The following is a 13,863-nucleotide window of genomic DNA, read 5'->3' as shown; positions in this document are numbered from 1 at the left end:
TTTCTGTCCCCATGTCCCAGAGCACAGGCTGGCAGGTTGCAGGCCACATACTGGACACATTTGCTTTGCCCTAAGCAACACCAGCCCCTCAGCTCTGCCCCAGCAGAGCAAGTACAGCCACCCCACAGGGGCTGTTCGGGGTGTCCCAGTGATGGAAGTGATGGGATGCAGCTGGTAGGGCTCCATCAGCACATTTAGTGCCAGATGGAGGTAAATGGGGGCAAGGAGGGCTTCTGGAGGGATCAGCTGAGCTGTGGTGAGTAACATGGGTTGTTTGCTTTCTACCATTGTGCCAAAAGTTGCTTGTGAAGGCAGAAGTTTCTTCTCTGGGTGTGGGTTGAAGAGATGGGTTTGTTCAACTGTGTTGTCCTTTCCAGGTAATTAGAAATAGTGGATTTTTTTTTTTTCATTCTCTGATGATTGTTATTAAATGTGGGGTTTGCTTTTGAAGAGAAATTCAGTTTTTAGCCAGGTGGGTTGTTGTTTTCTTAGTTTAGTTAAACCTTTGGATGGCTCAGGAGCTCTGGACTTGGCAGGAGGCAGTTTCTTGGCTATTTTTGTGGCCACTGCTGCTTTGAATGAGCATCTGGACTTTATCAGGATGGAAGAGCTTTGTCTTAAAAACAACCCTTGTCTTGCTGTGGTTGCGTGTGTAGGGAGCTGGGAGATGTCTTTCCCTCTAGAAAACAAAATCTCCTTTGGGCACTGAAGGGGCTTTTTCTCAACCCTGTTTCCAAGAGGTGTTGGCTCCCTATCAGCCAGAAAGGATCTGCATTGGTCTCCCAGTTCACCAGCTAACAAATTATTGAAATTAGAGGGGTGGCAAGCAGTTCTTGCAGGCTGGCTGAGGCTGGGCAATGAGGACACAGGGAGCCACAGTGCCCACAGTGATGCTGAGCTGCACATGGGTATCCAGCCATGGTACCCTTCTGGTACTAATTATTATTTATGCTAAACGTGTAGCCCAAGGAGAGAAAAAAAAATCAATTAGAACTGCAGGAGCCCAGACCAACTGGTGGGGAAAAGCATGAGCCATTTAGGAAGGATCCAAACTCCAATGATATGCGTAATCACAGTTTGGCTTTCCTGGCCTCGTTCTGCTCAAAGTTAATTACCCAATGCTAACAGAGCCGGGGGGGCTGATGCCAGACTGGCAAAAAAGGGCTTCTTGAGGATGATGGGAATGGTTTGCAGTAGGGGAAGCTAATTTATTCATCAGACACTCCTTTGGTCTCTTTGTTTATACTACTGATGGGAGACAGACCCTGAAGGTGCATTGGTTTTCTGGCAAGCCTTGACTAAGTAGGAAAGTGTCTTTAATCTACTGAAAATTGTCTTCATCCACTTTTTGCTGAGTGGGAGAGAACAGATACATCGTTGCTCATACACGTCTCCTCTTGCCCAGCAATGGGAGAGCTCAGAGGTCTTCTCTGAGAAGCAATACTTTTTTCCTTGTGGGAAGGATTTTACACCCCATGGGTACAGTAAGAAGGCAAAATGGGTTTGGCTTTAGGAGGACTCTGATCTTACAATAATTTAGATTGGAAAACATCTGTGTGAAGATTAGGAAAATGGAAATTCTGGCAAGCATATGTACCTTAGTCCTTAGGGGAAGCATGGCACATTCCTTGGGATTTCTTGCAGTGCTGCTCCTTTTGCCCATCTCTTTCACACCTACCCTCCTGTTGCTGGTGTTCAAAGTGACATCTTGTGGAGTCTGGAGTGTGGGCAAGATGCCAAAAGTGACAGCTTTTATGAGAGAAGGAAAATGTCACTGGAAACGTGTGCTGCTAAGTCATGTGTCCACTGCATGCAGGAAGGGGGAGCAAACAGGTGGGCAGCACCTCCCTTGGGGAAGCTGGGATCAGTCTGGGTCCTGCCAGAGGTAGACCAAAGCCCAGGCCTGGTTTGTATACTCCTGCATTTCTGATTCTGATTTTCTTGTATTTGCTCACACTTTAGAAAGCACAAGATTTTTGCATCACTTATTAGGAGCATGAATCCCCAGGTCTTGCTTTCCCCCCGCAACCCAGGGGTGCTCCTGCTTTCTGTGGTGTTTCCTTCTCTCCCATTGCCTCAAACCCTTTGTCTCCAACAACACCTGCCCTTCTCCTCAGCTGGCTCCTGAGATCTCTGTATATAAATATATATAACATAGAGAGAAAAAATACTTTTTATATTTATTATCTATTTATGCTTGTTGGAGGAAAATTCTCCCGCTTCCTCAAAACCTGCTCATTCCCACCAAGGAAATACCAGTTACCACACTTCTTGCAATCCCAGCCAGGATCAGATTTGTCTGATTTGGTAACAATTCCTTAATATTCACCAGAGTAATGTAATGAACATATTAATAAGAGCAGGTAGCTCTGTATTTTACAACTCCTTGACCTCACCCTGGGCCGCCCGCTTCAAACACAGCGGCCCTTTGTTCAAGAGGAAATTCTGATTCATTCCCTGTTAGTGTTTTTATAGCACTGTGCATGTTCAAAGAGCCACGCAAGTGGCTTAAGAGGCTAACACAAACCTTGGGTTAATTCATAATACTGTTAGTTACTCAGCACAATACCCACATTAATCCAGCTGACTGCCCCTTGCCACGTTGGGAAACACATGCTGAAATCAGCAGGGAGCTCCGAAAACAAGCGTGGGAGTAGGATATTAAGTATTTTGCCAGGCTGCTAGGTAGGATCTGAGCACCTTAAATGTATTTAAAATATTTTCCCATTGCCGTTGCCTCGCTCCACAGCTGTGGAGCTGAAGCAATGATGAGGCTGTGCCCAGAATCCCTGCAGGCCTGAGCATGAGGAATGGGGCTACAAGCTCTCCAAGGGATACTGCAGACACATCCATCAGGACTCAGCCCCCACCTGAAACCACCTCCTTTTTTGGGGGTCTATTCAAACTGATCAAAGCAGAAAAAGCTGTTTGGTTTTTTTTCCTTTGATACCTGCTGATTTCATTGCAGAGCTGGACTGTGCATGTCTGCCATGAGCCCCCACAATGCTTTCTCTCTGGGGACATAGCCTGGAACTATTATTACTTCTGCTTACTCTCAGAAACTTTCCTATGCAAAGAAACCCTAAGAAAAGAGCTTTAAATCCCTGCTGTGTTCTTTTCATCTGGCTCAGGAGCTCCCAGGTTTGTGCCTTTCTCTGCAGTGCAGCAGACAGCCATCCCACAACTGCTGCTCAACCTCCTCCTTCTCCAAAGGGCCCCAAACAGCCCATCTGTTCCAAAAGATGGGCTTTTTTTCAAACAAACCAGGCTTTTACAAAGCAGTACCCTTTAGACAGCATAAAATACCTCCAGGTTTTCTGGCTGGCCCATTATCTCCCTAAACTTGTATATTTACATGGCACAACATTTAATATAACACGCTGAGGAAGACAAATATAAGCAAATATTCCCATGACCCCTATGCACATTCCAAACCCCAAGTTTCTGTACTGAAATATCAAGGAGTAAACTATAAAGTAGTTGAATCTGTTGCACAATAAATTATTTGTTTATGTATATTTTAATTGCAAATCTCTGCTATAATTAGCACAGACACTTCTTGGGCTGAGGGGCTGCAGTGTCCTTTGACAGTGAGCATTATTAACGGGCTGTAAAAGGCAGTGGGGAATTGGATTATAATGTTCTTGTTTTGCAAGCTGTATGGTGAATAAATAAATTTGTTCTGGCAGCAAAATTAACTGGGATAAATGTGTCTAGCTCCAGTCACCAAGAAGAGGGGTTGCTGTAAATGAACTTGTTCTCAGCTTTGAATTAAAAAACTTGATTACCAGGACATTATTTCTGGCAATTAGGTACCAGAACAACATCAGAAATATAAGAGATTTTCTTTGAAATATTAATGAGTAAGCTAGTAATCACAGACTCATTTGCTGGAAATATGTGATGAGTTGGGGTTTTTGTGTTTAGGGTTCACTGTGCAATGAAAATCTGCATTTATCAAATCTGCTTAAGGCTGCACTGAGAGACTGAACTGTGGCACCTGACTTTTCTTTGCCTAGAATCCTTGGGTCTTCATGGGGTTACCCCATGCCCAGTCACTAATCAAAAGACAGTGCTTTGCTCCTTTTTCTGTTTCAGACAGTTGTAGGTTGCTTTGCAAACACAAATGACTTGACAGAAAGGAGAGAGGACAGAGCATTGCCCAGTGCATGTTGCATTACTGACTTACACATGGTGTATTCTCTAACAAATCCCCAGTTTGGTAAGAACAATCCTTATTCAGTATTGATGCTGAAAACCCTGAGTTTGTCTAATCTGCACAGTAAGCTAGGATAAGACAGATCATGGCTGATCTAGCCTTGTAGATGTTTGTGCTGGTTTTGTCCAGGATACAGTGAATTTTCCTCATAGCAGTGCAGTAACTATGTTTTGGATTTGTGCTTAGCTGCCAGCTGGGATTAAAACACAACAATGTTCTACAGAGGGGAAAAAAACATACTAGAAACCATTTAAGTTCTTCCATTTGGCGGTCTATTTTATTTCTTGTTGGTTTTTTTCCTTACAATCATTATGCTCAAATAGAAAAATTCCTGGCCAAAGTTAGTTTTAAAATTTTAAAAGTAATTCCATCTGCATTGATACATGCCAAACATCACTAGATTCAGTTTCTGAAAACATACTGATAAGACTCCCAAAAAGGCTGCTTTGCCCGACATCCAGAAAGATCCTCCTCTCTAACTTGTGCAAACATATTTCAGCTTGACAGAAAATAAGTTACACCTGAGTGTTTCCGGGCTTAGTTTTCATTAATCTTAAACAACCTTTCTTCCATGGACCCTTAATGATTGGCTTATGCTAAGCTGCACCACAGTGATTCTTTTCGGCTGTACTAGGCATCCTCATGAATCCCAGGAACACAGAAATAAGAATAAATGCAGAGATGCCATGAGAATTAATATATTGATGACAGAACTGGGCACCTTTATTTCCAGAGCTCTGGACTAGAGGCAGCGCACTGCAGATCAGCTATTGTTAAGGCACGAGGTGAAATTAACAGTTTATCATCTCGGGTGGTTCATGTCTCTGAGTCAAACATTCTGTGCCAGTAGTGGATGAAGGTTGGCGAGTTGCTGGCCCCTATCACTATCAGCAACAGCAGGTACAGCATCATCATTACAGCAAAACGGTGGGTGTAGAACCAGGAAGATTCATTAGAAGGCCTGAAAGAGGAAAAGGGCACAAATTTTGTCAGAGATGCACAAGTATCTTGGCAAAAAATATTTCAGGCTTCATTATTTTAAGCAAATCCCATAAAAACAGAAAGTTGTTCCACAATCCCTGTAACTAATGAAGCCTGATTTTCACCACATCTCTTTTCCTTAAGTCTCCATGCACAATCCTGTCTTTTCTCCCCATGTTCACACCTTTCCCTGTGGTCTGGAGCTGTAGCTGCCTGGCCTGTAGATGTGTTGAGTAGCTGAGTGAACACTGCCACTTAAGATAGATAAGGGCAGAGTTAAAACTGAGGCAGTTTAAGAGATGCACTCACCAGACATCCATTTCCTGCCACAAACAGATAATTATACCTCTCAAAGACTAAGTGCTTACAGGTCTGGTGAAAAAAGCAAATTTAGCTGAGCCTGGGAATGTCAAAGACCACGACAGAGGCAACACGATGGTGTAATACTTATTTCCATAGGAAACAGGCTACAGACAAATTCTGGCAGTGCAGTATATCTTTCTTGGTTGTTTTCTCTTGTTTTTCAACGAGATGTGTTTATCTGGCTGTTGTAGCAGCTCATCCCTCTAGACAGCTGAACTCTTACCTCCTATGCTGCTTCTGTGAATACACTAATAAGAATTTAACTCGTAAAAGCTGGTTGTTTGTGACAACAAAGTATTTCTGTGGTACGTCTCCCCCTTCGCTGTTTTTCACTCTTGCTCTTTTTCTGTCTATTTCTTCTGAATCTGAATCGGGAAGAGAAAAGGAAAAAAAAAAAAGCAGAACTTCAAGTAACTGTAAAAAACGTAAACAACCAACACCCCCATACACACCCCCCACAAGAATGGGAATGAGATAACCAAAAATCTAGTCTTGGTATTCCCCTGAATCCCTCAGCTTCCAAGAATAGAGTGAGAAGTTTGCTTGAGGCTATACCACTCCTAGTCATCCTTGGTATGGATGACATTATGGCCCAGACCAGGGTGACAAGGAGGTAAGTCTCCCATCCCAGTGCTCAAGGAGCCACTGATATTAACAGGGAAAGAAAAACAACATGAAGGACAGATGTAACTACTACACAGTTATTACTGTGCTAGACTCACCTTTCTTTTTCACCTGGCACTTTACATCTGGGTGGTCAATGATCTCACAGACAGCCACACAGCTGAGGACAGAGCCCAGTGCACTTCGCTGCCAGCCGAGACCGTGAGGGCTGTACAGCAGAGCCAGGCTCAGGTCACTGGTCAGATAGGTGCCTTCACCAAACAGGGATGTCTGAAATAGAGCATAAATCTACCCTAAAATCATGTGCTGCAAACCTCAAACAACATACAACTGTTCCTTCCTTTCAGACTGGCAGTTCTGCTCCTGAAGGTAAATTACGAAAGGCCTTTCTGACCCATGCTGGGCCTGGTCCATGCACTGTTTTTGTCCTGGCACAACTTCCTTGGGGTGGGGCTGCTGCCCTCTCCCATCCCTCAAATTAGCTGCTTGGCAGAGCACTTGGTGTGGACAGATTCATGCTTTCCCGGATTTGGAGTTAGTTTGCCAGCAAAAGTATTTTACATCAACATGACTGCACCACTGTTAAAAGGCATTTCATCGATTTATTGAGACTGTCATCATTCAAGTAACCCAAACTCCCCAAACAAGGCAAGGCTTTACTTCATTTAAATCCATGCTTTACTAGAAAAGAGGAAAGAACTTTTCAATTTGCCACACTGGCTAAAATTATTACTCCAGTAAGTCCATTGTACCCAGTAAACCATTACTCATTGAGAATGTGGGGAAAAACCACAGTCCAGGTTGACTGGAATGTCAAGCAGGTGCTGTGTCAAAGCTGCCTCACAGCTGACACAAAAAGCCAGGAATCTCAACTTCCCTTCCACTGAAATCAGAAGAGGTGCAAATCCTCTGGGATGTCTCCCTAAACCAGACCATTTTAAGAAGGCTCTACTAGCAAGTAGCACCTGAAACTTTGCTGATCTAAACACAAGGCCAGGCAGAAAATCTCCAGTATCCTCCGTCTATGCAGACAGGCACTTCCCAGCTGCAGGCTGTCAGGCCAGGAGTTTCAGAGGAATTACATTTCCTTATAAAGAAGCAAAGGACAGTCAAAATTTGTCACACTGCTGAAAACGGTTTCATGCCACTTCCAGTTTTTACCCTCAGGCTGCACTAGAAAATCCAACAGAGCCATCTGCAAAGGCCTACACTGAATGAACACAGCAGTAGAAGAGCATCAGCACATTTCATACCCCAAAAGGAATCTGGGCCTATTTTTAAAACATGTCCCCAGCTGCAAGTGAGCAAGGGAAGATGGAGTCAATGGCAGAAGCCTCACCCTGTTCAAGTGGCAGTGCAGGCCGTGGTGCAGGATGGAATGGAAGTTCTCCAGGCGGCTCCCGTGGAAGGCGTAGATAAGGTCCCGCTCTCCCTTGGTCTCAGCAAACTTGGTGTTCATTTGATCACAGTACACTATCTCAAAGAGATAATCTGGAGCAGGAACTGCAGCCCCAGACATCCCTGTGAGTTCCCGGATCTTCTCATACTTAAAAACAGGAAGGGATATCAATGTTGGTTTATGTGGTTAGATTACTCACTGGAAATTCTGCTCCCTGTCCCTTCATACTGTTTAATGTATTCTGATTATGCTTTTCTGAGTTAGAATTTAACACTCTCAAAATTCAGAAGGAGTAGGTGCACAGTAAAAATCCTGCCGGTTTCTTGCTATCGAATTTAAATCCTTAATCTTGTCTCCAGAAAAAAACCCCAAACCTGAACTGTAATTATGAATTAATTTATGATGTAAGGACAATATCACAATTCTGCTTTGGCTACTAAGACAATATATTCATCAGCTGATTTTGCAAGAGGAAAAAAACAAAACCAGAAGTTGTTTTCATCTTGGTGCTAATCTCTACAACTATTTTGATCCCTATTACAAAAGTGCCTCAGTGGCTCTGAACCTTTTCCTTTTTGGGGCAGAAGACAAGAGCTGTCTTTCTCATGACAAGCAGGACCCAGTTCCATGACACCTAAACTGGACTCTCTCAGACTAAACCATGCATGTGCAACTGCAGTAACCAACTACAGTCACTGTCTATCATCAACTACTGACATTGGTAACTATTTCTTCCAACCAGTTCCTGAAAATTTACTTTAAAACATCCCTCTCTATATACAGAGAAGAATGGATTTATGTTCAGCTGTCAAGCTCTCACAATAACCAACTTAATTCTGGGAGGAGGAAATATTCTCTGAAAACTCTGAAGTGCAAGTTTGTCTCAAAAATTCTAATTAATTCTATTAATGTTAATTCTCAAATTCTAATTAAGATTTTTATAATTCAAAACTCACCTCCTGTTTCTTAGTACTTTGTATCATAAAGACTTTAGATGATAGAATCCAAGTAAACAGCTCCCAGGTTCTTTTATCTGTATTTGGAACAGAATCCAGAAGTTCTTTCAGGCTTGGTAGAGCCTTGGTATCTGCAAGCTAACAACAGAGGCATTTAGCACAAGCTCCTTAGTGCCACTGCGATTAAACAGAGACCTCTAGTGAAAACAAAACAATATTTCACCCCAACAAACTGAAAAACAGGTTCTGTTCTGAGATATAAACACTCGTGTCCAGTTTGTGGGGAAGTTTGTCAATTGCTTTGAACGCAAATACCAGGCAAGTTACAGAGATATTTACCAACAGCATCTGTAGGGTTTGTACAGGAACAATCAGACACACTCCTGAGAGAAAACAAGCTGCCACAGGGCAGTATGTGCAGTGGACCTGACATGGGGGTGTTCAGGCCATGTAACATGCAAATCCTTCAATATGAATTTGAATTTAACGTTGGCAAGCTCTCATAACACTTTACGGAATATCAGAAACATTAAGGCTGGAAAACACGTCTGAGATTATTGAGTCCAACCCTTAGCCTAATTTTGCCAAGCCCACCACTAAACCATGACCCCAAGTGCCACATCTACGTGTTTTCTGAACATCTCCAGGGATGGTGATTCCACCACTTCCCTGGGCAGCCTGTGCTAATGCCTAACCACCCTTTCAGGGTAGATGTTCCAGAATACTCAATCTTAAACAGCCTGAGGCCGCTTCCTCTCGTCCTGTCGCTCCCTACCTGTTACCTATCTCTTGTTACTTCACGTGCTGTCCACACCGGATCTGGGCGTTTCCCAGTGTGGGTTTATCGGTCAGAATCCCAAATACTCTTTCAAACCTGGATTTCTTGACTGGATAAACCCTTCATCCTGCTTTATCCCTGACCCTGCGGCGCCGCTGCCCTCACCTCTGCGGGCAGCCCGCGCTTCCCATCGGGGGAGGCGCCCTGGCGCCGCGGGCAGCTGCCCCGGCCGGCCCCCGGCACTCACCAGCCCCTCGAAGTCCTTGGTGTCGCCGCTGGCGTAGCGGCCTGGGAAGGGCCTCAGCGCCGAGTCGCGCTTGTAGCTCTGCAGCGCGGCGACGAACAGGCTGCACCGCAGATCGGCGGCCAGCGGGTCCCGCCGCGCCGCCTCCCTGGCGCCCGGGGCCGCCTCGCCGGGGCCGGGGCCCGGCGCTGACATGCCCGGCGGGGGCTGCCGAGCGGCGGCCGCTTCGATAAGGCGGCAGCGCCCGCCCGCCCGCCGGCGTCGCCCCGCCGCCCCGCCCCGCAGCCGCCTCCGCCCGCCCCGCGCCGCTCCGGAGCTGTCGGTCCCTGCTCCGCTGGGAGTGGGGGCGCCCGCCGGTTACGTGGGGACGGGGGGGAGAGACGGAGGTCTGGGGGAATGGCGCCTTCGCCTCCGGTAGAGACCGGAGACGATTACAGAAGACAGTGGCATCTCCCCCTGAGGCAGAGACCAGGACAGGGGTTCAGGGGGCAGTGGCATCTTCCCTTCAGGCAGAGGCCGGGAGCGGGGTTCAGGGGGCAGTGGCGTCTTCCCCTCAGGTAGAGACCGGGAGAAGGTTCCTGGGAAATAGCGCCTTCCCCGCCTTCAGGCAGATATCGGAAGAGGTGTACGAAAGGGAGTGGCACCTTTGCCTCAGGTTATGACCTGAGGAAGAGTATGAGGAGGGAATGGTGCTTTCCCCTCAGGATAAGACTGAGAGAGGTGCGGTGGGAAAATGGCGCCGTCCCCTCAGGTGTCGATCAAGAGATAGGTAGAGTGGGCCATGGTACCCTCCCCTCAGGGGGTGACCAGGGAGAGGGGTATAGGCAGGAATGGCACCTTGCCCTCAGGTAGAGACTGAGAAGAAGGGTACAGGGAAAATGGGATTACCCTCACAGGTAGAGACTGGGAGAGGGGTATGGGAGAATGGTGCTTTCTCTTCAGGTGGAAACTGCGAGAGGCCTACAGGGTACGGCAGCATCTTCTTCTCAGGTAGTGACCTGGAGTAAAGGGAGCAATTACATCTTCCTCTCAGAGACTGGAAGGGGTTGTGGTCAGGAGGGGAAATGTCACCTTTACCTCAGATACAGACCAAGTCAGGTCCATGGCCCATGTGGCAAAGAGGACATGGAAGGGACCCTAGCTCTTTATACCCAGAGTGCAAGCACATCAGGACCCCATGGCAGGGGACAGTGGGGGGACACTGACAATGTGCTGGGTTGTTAGTTGCACGGTGGCCATGTCAGGTGGCTTGTGCCCCATCCTCTGCACAGCATTGGGAGGGTCCCGGGGCCCTGCCCTCAACTGCTGGGGCATGGCAGGTACAAACTCCCATCTTGGGCATTGCATTCATGTGAAACAGCAGATTTACTAGAAGGGTTATCTAAGGAGACTGTTTTTTTTGTCAAATTTGATTTTATGTAGCTCTAATTTCAACAGACTTACTTAAGTAAAAAACGTGTAGATGTCATTACTCCTCAACAATTCCCTTTATCATCCAAATTTATAGTCTCAAGGAAGAATCTAGGTTTGTTTGAGTCATCTCTGCAGGCTGGCATTGCAGGATTAAGGGAAAGGAATTCTCTTTTCAATTGAACCTCTTCATCAGGTTGCATTCCCTATGTTGCTTGAGACTGAGGCTCAGTGTTTCTCCCTGGAATGCTGGTGTGGTGTTAGTGCTGTGAAGCCTCTTTCCAGCCCCATAGTGTCTTAGAAATCCCCATCATCAGGGTGGAAGCCTCCTCAGGCCAAATTTTACTCAGGTGTCCTGAGTAAAATTTTGGAAATGTATAGCACTATTTAAGGTCTTCTAACACTTTTCTTGGTTTCTTCATTCAGGAGGGATATTGCACATATCCACGAAGTAACTGATACAGGCATGCACAGATGCTCAGAAAAATGCTAAGGTCAGTTGTGAATACCTTTTACTGGGCTCTCATCTTGTACCTGGATCTCCAGAGATAGCTGGAGCTGCAATTTGCAGCCTTCTTTAACAGGAACACCAGCTGTGTTATATACTGTCTAAAGCCAAAGTAGTATCAAAGCAAAAGAATGGGAACTCGATTCCCAAGTGCAAAATTTCTATTCTTAACCATCCACTTGAATGGCTTGAAGTTTTTAATAATTCTGATACAGTTAATAATGATGAGATTTCAAAATTTTGGATAGAACCAGATAGATCATAGCCTTGCACTGTTGCATTAAATTGTAAGATATTTCAAAATAATATATATAATTGAATTGAGTTGTAGCTTTGTTTACTTGTTTTTTGCTAGTTTATCCAAAAAAGCACCTTTCCATAGCAGATGTATCAAAAAGTCTGTAATATCAAGCCATCATTTCTAAGACAGTACAAATACTTGCTTGAGTCAGACATATTTAATGGCAGCATGTAGACAAAATTATTTTAAATGTGCCTTTAGTTTATGTTACCAAATTTAATAGATACCTGTACATGTTTTTATCTTTAAACATTGTGCAGTCTGTGAGATCTGTGCTATTTTTCAACTTGCTTGCTCCAGAGGGTCTCCCACATGCCAGCAGCATGGATGGGTGCCCTAAGAAGAGAGCTAGCACCACACAAAGCCTTTTCTCAGGAGTTATGGAAATTACCCAGACTTGAAATGCAGCTGGAGTGATGCCTTTCCATATTTCTATATCCTTGAGAGGATGTATTTTACTTTATCTGATGTGGTGCCTTATTCTGCTGTAAATATCTGATATCTCTGACAGGCTGTTAGCAACATCATTCAGTGATCCAGCTCAGGACATGTTTATTATCTCCTGCGATATTAAATTGTTCTGTGTGATCCTTTTGAAAAATCAGTCCTTGGCTGTATAATTGGCTGATTTCATTTGCTAATAAATCATTAGATGTAATATTTTTTGGCATCTGTTGAAGAAGTTTAAAAAATGGTAGAGATGTCTCTTTCTATGCATTTGGGTAGAATTTTATGTTGTTATTTTGAGCTTTTGAACTGATATTAATGATTCGCGTGCCCTCATTTAAGATACCACTTACTATGTTAGAGGAAAGAGGGGGACTATTGCTTTTGATATCTGTGGGACAGGTAATGACATACCACGTAGCAAAAGGTGTGTCTCTTGTTTGGGAATTTCTGCATGCTGTATCTTTTACCTCACAGCATGCCCAGGGCTTTGGTTTTGGGACAGAGCATGGGATCAAGAGCAGGACATGCAGGACACTGCCAGCTGGGGCCCTGCTGTTGGAAGTGGGGTGTCCTGGCATGTGATTAAGAAGTGGGAATAGCCAGTAGTCCCTGAGGAGAAGCTAGAAGAGAAAGACAGTGTAGTGAAATGGGGATGGAGAGCTGGAGGGGAAAGGTTTTCCTAGGAACCACATCAGTTCTGGGGATGCTGGGCTTCCTGTGCCACCACTTTTTATATTACTCTAAGAGAGTCAAAATGCAGGGAAAGACCTTCTGTGGCCTTGCTGTGGTTTAAAGAAATGAACCCAAAATAGATCTAAAACGTCACTGGCACTTTAATAGTTAATGGAGATTCTGAGAGCATTGATCCAAAACTGATGCCTACCTTTGGGATTCCAAATGGATGGTGCTTCCATTACGGCAAGCTCAGCTGCGTTCTGCAGTGACAGATACTGATGAGATAACAAGTTTGCTGTATTGATGCTGCTTGAGAGTGCTGCCTGCTCAAACTGGTTTAACACGGGGCTAAACCCTGTTTTACAGAGCTGTTCCAAAGCCAGAGATGAAGTGCTGAAAGCTTTTGGGGCTGTTTTAGGGAATGTGCCTTGGTGTGCTGGTGGTCCCGAACATCAACTGCTGTAGACTCAGGCCTGCAAAATGTGGGGGAATAGGCTTGGCTAATATCAGCATCCCTTTGGAGGGGAAGCTCAATTCCCCTCAGGGTTAGCTACAGCAGATAAGATTTTCTAGCTGGTGCCTTGCAGAAACCCCAAACCCAAACAAAGGTTTCTACTCATCCCTCTCCCAACAGCTCCAAGAGGCACCATGTTGGCAAGGCTTTGGAGTCTGGAGAAATATGGAACAGCAGCTTTGGTATTGCTGCTTTTTAATTAACTGCTGTGAGTGTGTGCTATGGGCTGGAGACTGAAATTGAAAAGCATCTTTCCAGTCCTCTGGAAAACAACCTGACGAGCAATGCTTGAGCAATGTGTTGTGCACCTCAGCATTTCTTAGTGACTGCATCCCACATTCGAAGCTTTCTCCCACACCTTTGCACCCCTGCTTGGCATGCTTCTATACCTACAGGCAGGCAAGACTGGCTGGGGCACTGGCAAGGAGCTCTCCTTTGAGT

The 13,863-nt window shown here is 45.2% G+C and overlaps 2 protein-coding genes across 2 annotated transcripts in view; one reads left to right on the top strand and one right to left on the bottom strand.

Annotated features, from left to right (window-relative positions):
* Positions 1 to 13,863, top strand: part of MTFMT (mitochondrial methionyl-tRNA formyltransferase) — a 431,560-nt gene that overhangs the window by 34,798 nt on the left and 382,899 nt on the right. The gene's annotated exons all lie outside the window — the stretch shown is intronic.
* PARP16 (poly(ADP-ribose) polymerase family member 16) lies at positions 4,469 to 9,787 on the bottom strand. The gene is made up of 6 exons (XM_018913992.3): positions 9,568 to 9,787; positions 8,543 to 8,680; positions 7,527 to 7,733; positions 6,286 to 6,457; positions 5,787 to 5,928; positions 4,469 to 5,180 (listed from the first exon to the last, which is right to left on the bottom strand). The coding sequence occupies exons 1-6, from the start codon at positions 9,757 to 9,759 to the stop codon at positions 5,036 to 5,038; spliced, it is 996 nt and encodes a 331-aa protein (XP_018769537.3). The 5' UTR covers positions 9,760 to 9,787; the 3' UTR covers positions 4,469 to 5,035.

This window comes from Serinus canaria, chromosome 10 (genome assembly GCF_022539315.1).
Source record: "Serinus canaria isolate serCan28SL12 chromosome 10, serCan2020, whole genome shotgun sequence".
Classification (NCBI taxonomy): Eukaryota; Metazoa; Chordata; class Aves; order Passeriformes; family Fringillidae; genus Serinus; species Serinus canaria.
Note: the sequence above shows the minus strand (reverse complement) of the source record. Positions and strands in the feature narration are given on the sequence as shown.

Bases quoted from the DNA above. Each gene is read 5' to 3' on its own strand.
- PARP16 (XM_018913992.3), bottom strand. From the start codon at position 9,759: ATGTCAGCGCCGGGCCCCGGCCCCGGCGAGGCGGCCCCGGGCGCCAGG. The intron at 7,734-8,542 runs GTGAGTTTTGAA...CCTGTTTTTAAG, and splicing joins AAAGTACTAAGAAACAGGAG to TATGAGAAGATCCGGGAACT. The intron at 5,181-5,786 runs GTAAGAGTTCAG...TTCCTCTTTCAG, and splicing joins TCACAGAAGCAGCATAGGAG to GCCTTCTAATGAATCTTCCT.